The sequence below is a fragment of the Pundamilia nyererei genome, unplaced genomic scaffold (genome assembly GCF_000239375.1).
Source record: "Pundamilia nyererei isolate P.nyererei 1_Seehausen unplaced genomic scaffold, PunNye1.0 scaffold00012, whole genome shotgun sequence".
NCBI lineage: Eukaryota > Metazoa > Chordata > Actinopteri > Cichliformes > Cichlidae > Pundamilia > Pundamilia nyererei.
This window is the reverse complement of record NW_005187413.1, coordinates 5,791,536-5,806,746: the sequence shown is the minus strand read 5'-3', so window position 1 is coordinate 5,806,746 and position 15,211 is coordinate 5,791,536. Positions and strand designations below refer to the sequence as shown.

The 15,211-nt window shown below is 39.3% G+C and overlaps 1 protein-coding gene across 1 annotated transcript; it reads left to right on the top strand.

Moving 5' to 3' along the window:
• Nucleotides 1–886: 886 nt before the first annotated feature.
• Nucleotides 887–15,205, top strand: slc6a1b (solute carrier family 6 member 1b). The gene is made up of 15 exons (XM_005724666.2): nt 887–1,337; nt 2,582–3,027; nt 3,311–3,442; nt 3,600–3,700; nt 4,131–4,240; nt 4,652–4,784; nt 5,562–5,696; nt 6,328–6,431; nt 6,993–7,117; nt 7,754–7,866; nt 8,096–8,227; nt 9,725–9,827; nt 10,017–10,117; nt 10,488–10,655; nt 13,591–15,205. The coding sequence occupies exons 2-15, from the start codon at nt 2,781–2,783 to the stop codon at nt 13,702–13,704; spliced, it is 1,818 nt and encodes a 605-aa protein (XP_005724723.1). The 5' UTR covers nt 887–1,337; nt 2,582–2,780; the 3' UTR covers nt 13,705–15,205.
• Nucleotides 15,206–15,211: the final 6 nt, after the last annotated feature.

Genomic DNA, 15,211 nt, shown 5'->3' with positions numbered 1-15,211 from the left:
GCTTCTGTCGGTCTGCCCCAGGGCAGCTGTGGCTACAACTGTAGCTTGCCTCCACCAGTGTGTGAATGAATAGTGGAAATGTTAAGTGCTTTGAGGGTCTCGAAAAGCACTATATAAATGCAATCCATTATTATTAAAATTGCACGGTAGAGTGTCACCTAGCAGTAAAGACAATGCATCAGTGTGGAAATATGCGAGGAGAAGTCATCTCAATAACAGTTTCACATCATCACAAAGGGAGGTGTAGGGTCTCTCTCTCTTTTTTAATCTGACACCAGTTTGGTTCTTACTCATTTTAACAACTCAAACTTTAACTATTAAACCATGAGCAAGTCTAATCTCCCAGTGAGAGCCGCATATTTTATCTCAATGTGGGAGTTAAACTCTGCATTAAGACTGCTCGTTTGAGATGTTCCACAAGGGTATTTCATTTTGGAAGACAGCGGGCTAAGAAGATTATAAGCACATTTTTCAATTTATCTCACACACCCTGACTCCTTTTATTGGCTGGGACCCTCTTATCATGTTTTGCCAGCAGCTAAAGCAGCCATTGGCATCTTCCACTGTATCCTCTACTTTGGAGTAGTTGCATTTGATGCAGTATTAGACTACACTTATTTTTACCCCGAGTGTGGCCTTTTTGAACATTTTGTTTCTCATAGTTGTGCATGTGCGTTATTAATGCGTTTCGGTGTTCTAAATGGCAACTTGATGAAATCAAGTTAATTCAAGGGATGACTTTGGGAAAATAGAGGATTACATAAAAGTGTTAAGTCTGTGTTATTCATCATCTGGACCTTGAGTGAGTCACAAAGGGAGAGAGGGGGAAGGGGGAGGTGGGAGAGAGAGAGAGAGAGAGAGAAAGAGAAGTTGCTGATGTTTAAAAAAAACGGGAGAAAAAAAGCTGCAGGAGTAACGATATAAAACCTTGAGACAAGCGGATGCTCCTCTCTCAAACCCGCTGCCATCTCAGTGGTGGAAATGTTGGAGTTGGGGAGGGTCGACTTTGAGGTGACATTGACGCTATGTAGACGAAAGTGAGGATCCTGCGCTCCATGTTACGTCCCTGCTCGCTTCAACTGAGACGGCGGCAGCTCCTTTTCTCCGTCTTCTCTCCCCTCCTCTCTTTCAGCACCACTCCTTTAAGGACAGCACCTCGCTCTCAAAGACGCATTTGCCCACTATCCTCTCCCCTTTCGGATCATATATTCGCTCGCTGTCGCCGAATGCAAAGTTTTCACCGCGGTTTGACTCAGTGCAAGTGAAAGGAAGTTACTTTTTTCCAAAATCGGGATATTCCCCCCGGAGAAAGAATCTGCAAAGTAGCGGACTGTATTGTAAGTATTCACTTGTACGGGGTGCAATTTACATAAATTCGAGAAAAGAAATGCATTTGTTACACGCGAGGACCATCAAGGAATTTGCCGTGTGCAGATGTGCTGAATTTGCGTAAGGATATACAGCTGCGCGTGAGGTCTACGAAGACTTTTTACTTCTTTTTTTTTTAGTTTTCTTCAGGAGCCATTAGCATCTTCTTTGATCTTTCTGTTCTACAGCCACATTTCATGTATGTGAAATTTGAATCTGTGTTTTGTAGATTGTGTAATTTAAATACGCAGAAAATGCACAAGCAGTTCTTATCGCGATGTCTCTTAGATGCAAAATGTCACATTAACTTGGAATAGAAGTGGTGTATTTTTATTAGTAGACTGAAATATGAAAAAATAACACTCTAGCTTCCATCTGTAAATGCAACCCCGGTACCCCGCTTCTCTCAATTACGCACAAGGTAATAAGGGGGCACAGAGAGCGCACTCTCTGCTCACCATTTTAACGGTCGTTTATTTTGCATTTAAAAATGCTATTTAAAATACAAACAGATGACGTAGGTCTTTTACGTTTATTTACTGATTTTTTTGCATTAACTAAAATAACTATTGCAAATTAGAACTCTATTCCATGGATATTTGATGTAGATCTATATTCAAATTGCAAATTCTGGTGAGTTATTAGCCTCTCCAGGTGATTCACTATCGAGTCTGATTTCTAAATGTGTTTAATTGCTTTTCTCTTGTAAGGGAGCAGTGAGAAGTGGGCCATTGAATTTAGAGCATAATGAATCAAGGACAAGAGCAGGCTCTAAATTTCTGCTAACATGGATTCACTCCAGGCAATTAAAAGTGATTCATATTGCATGAGAAGCTTTTATTTGATCCCGTGGGATTCACAGAACACGGGACAGACTTTTTTGTCACCCCTTAAGAAATGTCACGACATATATACATGTTTAAAGAGAGAGAGCTAAATAGATATAATTTAATTCAATCTGTCATTTAACAGAATTTTTTTTAGGAATATTTAATTCCTCTTTAAATGGTTTTTTTTATTTCACCCAAGGAGTTAACATCCACAGTAATTATCGCAAAATTAATCCCTCATTATTATTAGGACATTCGTTTTAAGGCTCTATGCATATATTTTGAATAAGTATATTTGCATTCAAAGCAACTAACAATATCTAATTTAGGAATGTCACTTTTTCTGTGAAATTTATAACTATATTATTGTTTTTGTTTTTTAGGGTCACTGGACTGTTGCTAAGGTCCTCGCCTCGCCTTTTCTCCAAATCACTCGCTGTACCCCAGTTTTCGTTTTTTTTCCCCCTCTCGGCTGTTATCTGGGAACTGGAAGTACGGGACGGATAAACTGCTGTCTATCTGGACCAGTGCTGAAACCCCCTCTTCTCCACTGGTCAGGACTGTCCGACGCACACCTCGACCATGGCTACCAACGGGACCAAAGCCTCGGACGGACACGTCTTAACGGAGACGGTGAATGACGCGCCCACCACCACGCCAAACGACAAACCCAAAACCTTGGTGGTGAAAGTGCAGAAGACGAAAAAGGAGATACCCGAAAGAGAAACGTGGGGTGGGAAATTTGACTTTCTCCTCTCTTGTGTCGGATACGCAATCGGACTCGGAAATGTCTGGAGATTTCCTTACTTATGTGGAAAAAACGGTGGAGGTAATGAGGAATTCTTGGCAATTTTCAGATATCCACACACCAGAAGGAGCGCAAAGATCTCGACATTAAAACCTGACAGTTTGCCCAGGACTTCTTTATTTATAACAGATATAAACTGCATGTCCAGTATAACCGTGCGTAATTGCGCACAGACAAATAGCTGTGACGTGATCTGGGGCGCAGAAACAAAACACCCCTAATATGTTTTATTGGATTATGTTGAAAATTATTAACATATCCTTTGTCGTCATTTACACACCTTTACTTCTCACCTTTCATTCAGGGGCCTTCTTGATTCCCTACTTTTTGACCCTCATATTTGCTGGTATGCCTCTGTTCTTTCTGGAGACGGCTCTTGGTCAGTACACTTCTATTGGAGGTCTTGGAGTGTGGAAGCTGGCTCCAATGTTCAAAGGTAAATTATCTATATATATATATATATTGTTAAGACTTGAAACTAAATTTTCTAAATAACTACTTTATTTAGGCATTCTAAGTGGACTTACATGTGTTCCTCATTTTGTTTTATTCAGCACAATTTGACATCACACCTTTATTTTCCATTGTTTCAGGTGTTGGCCTGGCTGCTGCTGTTCTGTCCTTTTGGCTCAATATCTATTACATTGTTATCATTTCCTGGGCTATTTACTATTTGTACAACTCCTTCAGTGCTGTGAGTATTTGATATTTAAAGTCCTACATTTCTTAGCAAATGTAGTAACAGGGCACTAATTCTGAACCTTTAAGGGCCGAGATTTTCCAGATATAGCCCTGTCTGTATTGTTAGTACTATTACTTTCTAACCCTTTAATCATGAGGCAGGTGCTGTTTGCCAGTATCTCTTATATAAGGCCTCACAGCCCTTAACAGAGTATGACATTTATTACTTCCTTTCCCACATAATTAGTGCCTTACACAAGGTATTGATAAATGCATTTGGCGATGAAGCATTCACTGCTCTGAGAAAACCATGAAATCTCAGTGTCCCGAATGAGTATCGTGGTCTTGGCAGCTTGACAGCTAGAGAGAATAGGCAGTGGGAGAGTGCTCCAAATAAAAGAACCTGTGTGTGTCTGTTTGTGTGCGTTTTCCTTAAATTTCAGGATTTGCCGTGGCAGACGTGTGGAAATAGCTGGAACACAGATCGCTGCTACACCAACTACAGCATCACAGACACCTCAAACCTCACCAGTGCCGTTGTAGAGTTCTGGGAGTAAGCTGGACATTTCAGTTAATGTTATTATTGGTTTTAACTGCACAGTAAGGTTAGAGGTTCCCTTATGTGCATGATCATTACATCATGGGTCAGAGTTAGATATGGCCATTTGCATATGATGACTCAGTGGCCATATCCGTTAATAGCAATCTACCCAGAATATCAGCAGAGGAGGAAAATCTGTGCACAACTGGATAATGGATGAGAAAAATAACGTGTGCACAGAAGCACAACTTCCTTTCGCTATCATACCTTTAAGCTTTAAGGATGAGAAAAAAGCCATCAAAAGACTCTTTGTGAATATCCAGATGCATGTAGGCACATTTGTGTATGCTTCCATGCATGCTACATATGTGACATCAAGGATGCCCTTGTGTATTGTAGTAAGACCCCTTTACTTCCCTCCAGACGAAACATGCATCAGCTGACCGATGGCCTGGAGAAGCCTGGGGAGGTCAGGATCCCACTGGCTATCACACTCGCCATAGCATGGGTCCTTGTCTATTTCTGTATCTGGAAGGGAGTCAGCTGGACTGGCAAAGTAAGTAGGAGAAGAAGGTACAGACATCAGCATAAACAATGAAAAAGCCAAATATAGAACTGGAACAGCAGAACTTTAGATTATTGTTGAAATAAAGGGAGTTACTCACTTATTTTAGAAATTTTGTGTAATTTCCTGTTAGTGTGGGAAAAGAGCTTCACTGGTACACTGTCACAAAAAAGTTAAAAAATCATACAAAACGATTATACATGGACACATAGGCTATCCCTTTGGAATATCATTTTATTATAAAGTATGTTGTGTTATATAAGTACCAACATTTTGCACAATGGCAAACAGCCCGACAGAGTTTGCATCATCTGTACACTGAGCTAAAGTATGAGATTTCTATTTGCTGTTGCTTGATCTTTATTTTGATGTCTGTTTTTTTCAGTATGGCAAAAGGAGTTTCAACAATTTCCTAACTTTCACAACAAGATCCTCTGCTGATTCATTTTTATGCAGTAGATGTTATCTTGGCTGGCATGATTAGTGTTGACTTTGACAGCACAGTCTGAAATTAGTTCAGATAAGGAGGGAAATAGTGCGCCGGGAGTGTGCTGAACCCAGTCTTTCTGGGGTCACTGTGCCTCTGGGAGATGGTTGACTAGGGCACTAAGCTGCTCTGTGTGGATGGTGCCTCAGTAACACAATAAGTTGATGAGATTAAGAACTTGTCGGTTTTCAAACTGCGCTCTTGCCTCAAATATTCTCGGGAGATCTTAAAGATGGCTTAGAGAGATTATTTTGCAGTAATCACGATTTTGTGCCCCGTAGGTGGTGTACTTCTCTGCCACGTACCCTTACTTCATGTTGTTCATCCTGTTTTGCCGTGGTGTCTCTCTGCCCGGTGCCATGGATGGAATCCTCTTCTATATCACACCAGACTTCAACAAGCTTAAGGAGTCTGAGGTGAGCTCGCTGCTCTTTCTGATCACGAATACATGTAGATATTCTGCAGCAGCAACCAAAATTAAGGTTGCTGCAGAGTATAAGATGAGCCCCAACTTGATGTGTTTTGGTTTTTGGGGTGATGTTTCAGGGTTGTTGTTTTTTTAACATTATGTAGGTCTCTGTACCTACATGAATGGATGGGAACTAATAAGTCAACAAGATTCCAGATACATTTTCAGTGATTGCAGAGCTTTAACGTGAATGTCTGTGAATGATGTTTATAACCATGATTGTTCATTGCAAGTACCATTATTAGCACAGTTCACAAATACTTTCTTTTACAGTATTGATTATGAGATAATGTGTTTATTTCTGTAAAGACTGAGAAGCTGAGGTCAGATCACGATTCAGTGATTTGACAGTTGATCAAATAGCATCAGGCACGACAAAACAATGCTGAGGCGTTACAGTGCAGAACAAACAGTTTCCCTCTTTCTAGCATTTATGCACATGCTTTCATCAGAGAAAAGAGTCCTGATAATCAGTAAATGAATATAATCCTGGCCGGTTTTTCAAACAAAAATCTTCTTTTAGCAGCAATTTTTGCACAAGCACACTTACTTGAACCTCTTTTCTGTCTGTGTGTCAGGTGTGGCTCGATGCTGCCACTCAGATCTTCTTTTCCTACGGGCTAGGATTAGGCTCTCTGATTGCTCTCGGCAGCTATAATCCCTTCACCAACAACGTATACAGGTAGGTGAATAAAATACTGTTTCTGTTTATTTACAGCTTGAATTAAATGCCTGTTAAAAAATTACCATCTAACACCACTCACTCATATCATTTATTTATTTATTTTTTATACAGAGACCGTGCAGATGTCTCTTCCTGGGATTATTTTTGGTTTCCGTGACAGCATAGTGTCTGCAGTTTGTTCTATTTTGGGACTATTTGAGCCCCCTGTTATATCAGTTGTTTCATTATTTTGGCTCCACATAGTGTTTTAGATTCAGGTACACACATTTGGTGACTGTCAAAGGCTGTCACCTTATAAAATAAACACTGGCCATCTGCCCATTTGTCTCTCTAGTCGTAAAACTGCTAGAACTCACTGCCGTTTTATAAAATCAGGACATTATCAATGTATTCAGCTGTTGTGCCACTGCCAGATGCAAAATGGCTTTCCACCTTTCCCTTTCCACCCCACCCCCCACCACTCCACTCCCACAAGCCTCGCCACAATGTGTGACGGGTTGATAAGGAATTGATATAGGCGTGACAATGGCTGCAGCGTGCTTTGTCTCTCCCCTACAGAGATTCTGTCATTGTCTGCTGCATCAACTCCTTTACCAGTATGTTCGCCGGCTTTGTCATCTTCTCCATCGTGGGATTTATGGCCAATGTGACAAAGAGACCCATCGCTGATGTGGCAGCCTCAGGTAATTGCAATCAATGTTGAAACTCAATAGTAATAACAGACACAGGCAAGAGATAATATGACTACAAATACGGTGCAAAAAGTCAGCCATTGCAGCTGCTATAATTTTGAAGGGACAAATGATTTTTTTACACTGTTGGTCCAGATTGCTGGGATTATTAGAAGGGAAATACTTTGCAAAAACTCTCTGTACTCTCAGTCCTTTACAAATACTCAGCTTTGACATTCAGTGTACTTTTTTCTCTCAATGACACTTCGAGATCAACTTCTTGTTTTGTTTCTTCTTTTATCAAGTTTTACACTTTCAGTACTGTCATATGAGCCCAGTTTAAATTTATTGTTTTGACTTCTTCAGTCAAAACCAGATACTTTTAGCTGCTCCCTTATTCACAAGGAGTCACCACAGTGGGTAGCTCCCCATGTTTGATTTGGAAGATCCCTACATCTGATGCCCTGCCTGATGCGACTCATATAGAGTAATCTCCCAGGACAGGAATCAGGAGCCTATCACTTGTTAGGCAATTGTGAAAGCCATTACACTATGGAGCCACTACGTCATAGCCAAATACCACATGTTTTATTTGTGTCCCACTGTCAAATACAAATCACATTATCTCTGATATTTATCTTTTATCAGGACCTGGCTTGGCTTTTTTGGCATATCCAGAGGCTGTCACCCAGCTCCCCATTTCCCCTCTCTGGGCAGTGTTGTTTTTCTCCATGCTCTTGATGCTGGGAATTGACAGTCAGGTAAAGATATTTCAAGAAAAAATGTCTCCTTTTACCAATATGAAATGCTTTCTAAAATACTTTTCTAACCTTCAAATAAAAACGATCTAAGTTTTCAGTTTGATACTGCACTAATGTGCCAAAAAACTTACCATTGCTCTTTTGCTCAGATACTAAACCATAGCAATGTTTTTATTGTGACAGAAATGTATTGTGTAACAGTTTCAACCTGATTCTGCAATATCTCCAGTTCTGCACTGTGGAAGGCTTCATCACTGCCCTGGTTGATGAATTCCCCCATGTCCTTCGAAAGCGTAGAGAGATCTTCATTGCAGTCGTCTGCCTTATTTCTTACATCATTGGCCTGTCCAACATCACACAGGTGAATATGAATGTGCACTAACTCTGAATGTGCAGGCATGTCAAACATAAGGGTTGTGGGCCAGAATCGGTCCTACAAAGCGCCCCCCATGGCCATTCATGCTGCACCACTGTCTAGTACACATTCTCTTCAATTTCTAAATATTCATTGAAACTGCTGCGCATATTCAAGGAGGAGGAACCCCAGCGCTTTGTTAATCACATCATAAGGTCACAAACAATTTATTAAAGTAACCTGACTGTCCGGGGAGGCGAATATCCCAAAGTTTTCTCGACACATTCATTCTCCTTAGTGAATGAGCCTTTGTAGACAATTCATAAGCTTCTAGCATGTCACCTTTACACTCGGACTGTCTACTGATTTCATTTTCGGGGCACATTTATCCTCCCCCAAAGGAAAACAGCCCTTTGTTTCTCCTGACCCCACATTCGCTGCTATTTCTGTACTCTCAGGACAGCCATACTTTGCAAATGTGATTCAAAAGCTTCAGTTGTTCCAAAATCGCTAGTATATTTTATTATTTCCTCAATAATTTTAAGTCTTAGCATTTCAGTATTAGTCACAGCTCATTTATGAGTGAATGACCTCTGTGTATAAGACAAATTTTCCTGGGGCTTATGCACAGTGCGCTATTTTAATCCCATTTTAATCTACAAGAGCTGTTTTAACCCAATTATGACTGTAATTAAAATAGGTGTTTTAGTCTGTTGAAGAGAAATGTCATTGTACTTAATCATTTGTCTTTTCTACTATGCTGGATTTCAGATTTGAGTAATAAAATGACATTTGAGGGCTTAACACAGTTCTATAAACTATTGTTTGCACATAAATATTTAGCTATCAAAGTTTATTTGAATATATTGGAATTCCAAACTCTGCTTCTTCAATTGACACACTCTGAGTCATTTCCCTCAGGTAACATTATGCTAAAAACACTTCAAAGATTTGCATCAGTTTGAAATGCAAGACAAAGAAAATGATAAGCAAGAAAAAAACAAACCAACGTGTCAGTAATATGCAATAAAAGCTTCTGCATCTCTTGAGCTATGACAATTCAAGAGCCTGCGCTGTTCCTCTATTCCAGTCACATTGGATTTCCATCATGCTACATGCACAGCACGTTATTTTATGGCAGTTATCCTAATCGCTGTTCCAGGCAGTATGAAGTATATCAAGCTTCAAAATGTAGAAGTGGACAAACTCCAAGAAGTCCTCTTGAGCTGGTCCCTAGAATGACTTGATAGCTGCAAGGCACTAAATGCTGGCACTGTAGAAATTTGAGCCATATTGGTACTGCGTGCACTGCACAGTAGGAGAAACACAGCTTTTCACAAAGAATCCATTTAGAGTTCTGAGTTCATCAGCTGGATGTTTAACCATTTATTCTCACTCTTGATGTTACTTCACTGCACTAGTTTAATACTCTCCCGCACATGCCTGTAAGTGCTTTTTCCATTACTTCTCCTTTCTCATCATGTTCTTTGCCTCTGTTTTCAGGGTGGACTGTACGTGTTTAAACTGTTTGATTACTATTCAGCTAGTGGGATGTCCCTACTCTTCTTGGTCTTCTTCGAATGTATCTCAATCTCATGGTTCTATGGTGAGCCAAACAAAAAGTTTTTTTTTTCTCCATCTTAGAACAGTAAGTGTTTTCTGTCTTTTAGCTGCCAATTTGGTGTCGCTACAATGCCAAGCTTTGACATCTAAGACTCAGATGGGAAACATATAAATCCACAGTGACATAATAATAAAAACAGCACTGATAATGTTTTTGGTTTTTTTGTTCCAGGTGTGAACAAATTCTATGACAACATTGAAGAAATGATTGGCTACAGACCATGTCTCTGGTGGAAGGCCTGCTGGGTTGTCTTTACTCCACTCGTTGTGGCTGTAAGTGCGGCAAGCAAAAACATAACACAAAAGAAAAATAGTACTCCACTGTGGTCAGTATTTTATTTGAAGGCACTCTGTATATTGCAAATGACTTGAACCATACATTTAAGAAAAAGTGTGCCATTGTTTGATGATTGCTTCTCTCTCTGGCTGGAGTCTATTTCTTTTCACTGACACTTGATTTAATGCTTGTGTTAACTTGCATTTAAGCACCATCATCCAATAGTGTGTCCCAACCACATCTGTATAAGACAATATAGGAAATAGTACAATTTGCAAAACTCTTATCTTAGCTTAAACATTATGCAGTTTGGTAGCATATTTGTAAGCATAATTAGATCTTTTCTCTTGTTCCTCTTGCGTACAGGGAGTCTTCTTGTTTAGTGCAATACAGATGGTTCCTCTTACTATGGGCGACTATGTGTTCCCTGCCTGGGGTCAGGGGGTCGGCTGGTGCATGGCCCTCTCCTCCATGATTCTCATCCCTGGCTACATGGGCTACATGTTCCTCACACTCAAAGGCACATACAAAGAGGTAAGACAAATATATTAATGCTTGACTTTTTTAATTGTATTTCACAAATTGTTATAATTGCCTGCTTTACACTACAAAAATTAATATCCTTTTCTTGTTAAGAAAGGAAGTGGGATGTTATTCTTTTTAAAGCTATGGTATAAATGCCAAGAGTGTACGGCTGACAAGTAGCTAAAGATAAACCAGCGTATAATGCATCACTATACCCACCTCTGAGCTTTTCACACATCTAGTAGCTTTACCCTGGACTCTGCAGCTGAATAAGCCACACTGAGTGTTTCAAGTGGATTACTTCTTATGCATGATTTTTTTGCACAAGCCAAACTGATATTAGCTCATACAGGATGTAAGGCGATCCTATATGCAGATAAAGAAAAATACAAGCCCAAAGGATTTAGTGAAAGATCCATTTACACCATGTACAGAAGTTTAGATAAATATTTAGGTCACCACAAATGCAGCCCGCTTTACCAGAATATACTAACCCATGAGCTTTATTACCTTTACTTTTTATTATTTTCATAATGGGCAGCTTTGAAAGTACTATGAAAGGATTATAATTAAGGGCCAAACAGAGAACCTGTGCAGGCACCAGCAGTCTTCTATTCTCCTTCTTCTTCTTTGTCCACTGGCAGTTCCCTGATTCTTTTTACCGAGTTTAATGGCTTTGCCACGAGTGCTCTAGGGCCACCAATGGTTCAGATTTAGTGGTATGTTTAGGCACATAACTTTTAAAAAACACAAATGAGGCAAATTAGCTACTCGTGGATTCCAAAGAATCTTAATATCACCATAACTTTGGGACATCTCATGAGTACATATTCTAGCATAAGGATGTTTATTCTCAGTGCATTCTTGTTCTCCTTTCCTAAGTCCTTATGAATTCTGATTCTGAAATGTGATTAGGTAAAAGAGATAGGATGTACTTTTGAAACACAGCCAGCAATGCAGCAATCACATTAAATTGTCAGTATATTACGCCTCGGGAGTGAGAACGGGCTGCATCTGACCAGTAGACGGTCGTACAATAATAGTAAAAACAGAAAAACATAATCAGAGTCAACCAATAGGTACAGAGGGCTTCTATTTCAGCCTATGCTTGCTCTGTTGTCGTCCATTCATCAGGTCTGGCTGCACAAACTAGGCTCAAGGACTCAAATGGAGTTCACACAATACAAAGCATCAGACAAGTGGGTTGATTGTCACAGAACTGCTGCTGAGTTTTCCTTATGCCCAAGAAGGTCTCCTAGTGCCTCATTTCAGTGAATAAAAGAACAAGACATTCAGACAAAATTGGCATCTGCTGGGAATTTGCATGTGTGACCATTAATATTGCTAAAAGCTATGTCAACGCCTATAAGAAGGTACAAACTTGCAGTTTCTAGTGTAAAGCTATAGAACTGATCAGTTCTATAGCTTTAGTAGTGTTTTGTTTTTGTATGATGTTGGACGAGAGAGATATAGGACATAAACAAGAATTTTTGTGTGGTGTCTCTGGAAGGCCCCAAAGCCAGGATATGTCTCCTTTTCAACCTAATTGATGCAACCACCATGAGTGATTTCATTGAAAGGTTTAAAATAAATACAGGCTACATTTTTTTCTGATGTCTACAAATATTGTCAGAGGTGATCTTCAAAACAACCCTCTCTAAAGTTATCACATGGATTTTGACTTTTCTATCCATTTGCCCCTTATAGGCAATTGATATAAAAAAGGAAATCATACTGTAGCACAGCATCTCTTTCATAAATTAACATCAGTCTTGGTGTACACACTATGCACTTTTTTCTGAGTCCCTAGAAGCCATGCAAATGGTAAAAAGAGGTTTTATTTTCAATCAGTGCTAACAGCTACACCTTTAACATAATCAGATCAAACTGACATTGTGACTGTACCCTGCTGAACTTCTTGGCCCCCTTGTTGCCGCTTGCAGCTATGTTTTGTAATTAATTTTGTAATTTAGAAGCCAAAAGATGCTCCACACTGAAAGGGAAAAGGATGAGCATAGCGAGTGTGACTTTGCTCCATGCATTAAAACTGTGCAGCACCACTGTAATTCAATGGTTTTATAATAAGTAGAACACACTAGCATCCTGGGCAAAGTAGTAAATTGTCATGAAGCGTAGAGCAGTGATAAAAGGATTAGTGAAATAGATTTTTAATTAGTTTTGTTAAATAATTTCTGATAGCTGTGTGCTGTAACAGTGACAATGACATACAACAGCCATGAAGTCCTTGGTAAATGACGTTTATACGCAGGGCAGTGCCACGCTGCATTTTTATTGACCTGATGTTACTAATCACTGTAAGAGAATACCTTTTCTGGTATACCATTTACATTAACAACTTCTTGATTTGCAGTCATCCACAGTGAGCCGAATAAGCAGGCTTACAGATAGTCTCTTAGTCTCCTCTGACAGATATAGCTTTATAGTCACCACTGACAGAATAAATGGGCGATAATTGCAGACAGTGGAACAGAGGCTATCAGAGGCGATGTGCAGGCGTCAGATCCTGCAGTAACAGCTGATGGCTGATTGTCTAATTGTAGCAATCAGCAAGTTGATTAGTGCTCTGCACCCAGGCGAACACTTAGTTTCACAAACACTCCATAAAAATGTTGACTGCAAAGCCCTGTTCTGACGCTGCATAGCTGAGAGCATTTTTTTTTTAAATTTAGTAAGTTTAGTAAGTTTGGCCCATGGAAGTTTGTTGGTGTCATTAGTAGGTTTCACTCTCTAAAGGTATATTAATTCATATAACTTTATCTCAGGTTGGAAAGCATCCAGTAGAAGAATGTTTACATTCAAAGCCTAAGGTCATTTATCCCTTAAGCTCACAGCTGCATAGCTCGTGTGGTTTGTTACAGCCTTTGGATTTGAACACAGACTTCTCAGCTCACGATATTAACTGTGGTACTGATCTTCTTCTCAGCGTCTGCGGATGATGATCAAGCCTTTGGTACTGGTGAAGGCTCAGGAAAATGGTCCAGACCAGCAGACAGAAAACCAGAATCAGAACCCTGCTACTGAGGAAGCCTACATCTAAAAAGGTCTGATCTCTGTCTCAACAGCCAGACTGGCACTCCACAATAGAAGAAACGTAATCAAGGTTGGGAACAACCACTAGACTTTTATGTCTGCTTTTATTCACCTACCTCCTGGGGACATGTGAAACCAACCTGATTACACAGTTATTTTTAGGGGGTTTTCTGTATGTTTATTTGTAAAATACAAAGTTATAAAACTTATGATGACAAGCAAATTATCCAGCAAAGTTATTGTGATATTATGAATTTCATTATGCAAAAAAGTTAGCCTTTTTAGCAAAGGAAATGTGACTTAGTAAAATACTGTATATTGAATATATATAATTTAAATTTGGAGGCCCATGTTGATTCAGTAGTAATGTGCTTTGAGTAATCTACTAAACTCCAACTATTGTACAAAAGGGTTTATCGGTAAAATGCATTTTGCATGTCCATGAAATAAATACATCAAAATAAATGCCGTGTAGTAGATGAAAACACAATTTGAAAGTTAGCAAAGTGGAAATGGAATATTGAGCAATTTAAGGCAAAGACAATGTGGGAACATGCAACAGGTAAGGCCAAATTTGCTTTTATTTTTAAAACAAATTTAACTAGACTATCAATCCCCTGCAAATCCTGCACTTCACCTGAAATGTTTACTACCCGTGTCTGGGGATACAACTGAAAAGCACAAGTACAGTATGGAATTTCTAAGTGTCCAATTTATTTTTGGCATGAGTGAAAACTGTGACCACAGCAAAAATAACATATATAATACATAGCAAGAGACTGTTATAATTGTTTCTTTGTTTTCTAAAGAACAATAACTTTGTATGTTGTCCAAATCTTTCTTGTAGAACAAGTTTTAGGTTATTTTCTATGTGTGTGAGTGAGAAGGACCAAATTAATGCTCTGAGACTGCTGACCCACTGAGCATTTATGGATTAAATAAAGAGTCTAATTAAAGTAATTATTCGAGAATCCCCTTTTGACTCGGTGTAGAGCAGCAGGGTAGTGAAAAGAGCAGTCGCCCACAAGCACAGTTTGAATCTGTAAACTAGTACCTCTAAAAATAAAGGCGTAGCCATTACAAAACTCCTACATGTGTACTGCATGTAAAGTATTTCTTCTGGAGAGTAAACATTTGGAAAATGGTGACTTTTCTTCAACTGACACCAATTAAGTAGAAGGAAAAGTGTTACACTGAAATAAAACAATACTAAGAGTTTAAACTGTGAGAGCTAATAGGCTGCAGTGTAGCGTGCGAGATGATTTCTATCATTACTACCATTATTCTGTCTGGAATCGTTTACTTGTGTATCTATTTAGTAACCCACTTCTCAGGAACAAAGGTGGAAGTGACCAAATTCTCTCAGATACTACCACGATACACTGGAACAATGAATGCTGTATTAAACGACAACAAGTGTGAAAATGGTCATTTTTTTTCCCATAAATTCAACATGCTACCTGAAGCAGCAACAAAACATAAAGTCGCAAACCAGAATGAAGACTTCACACACA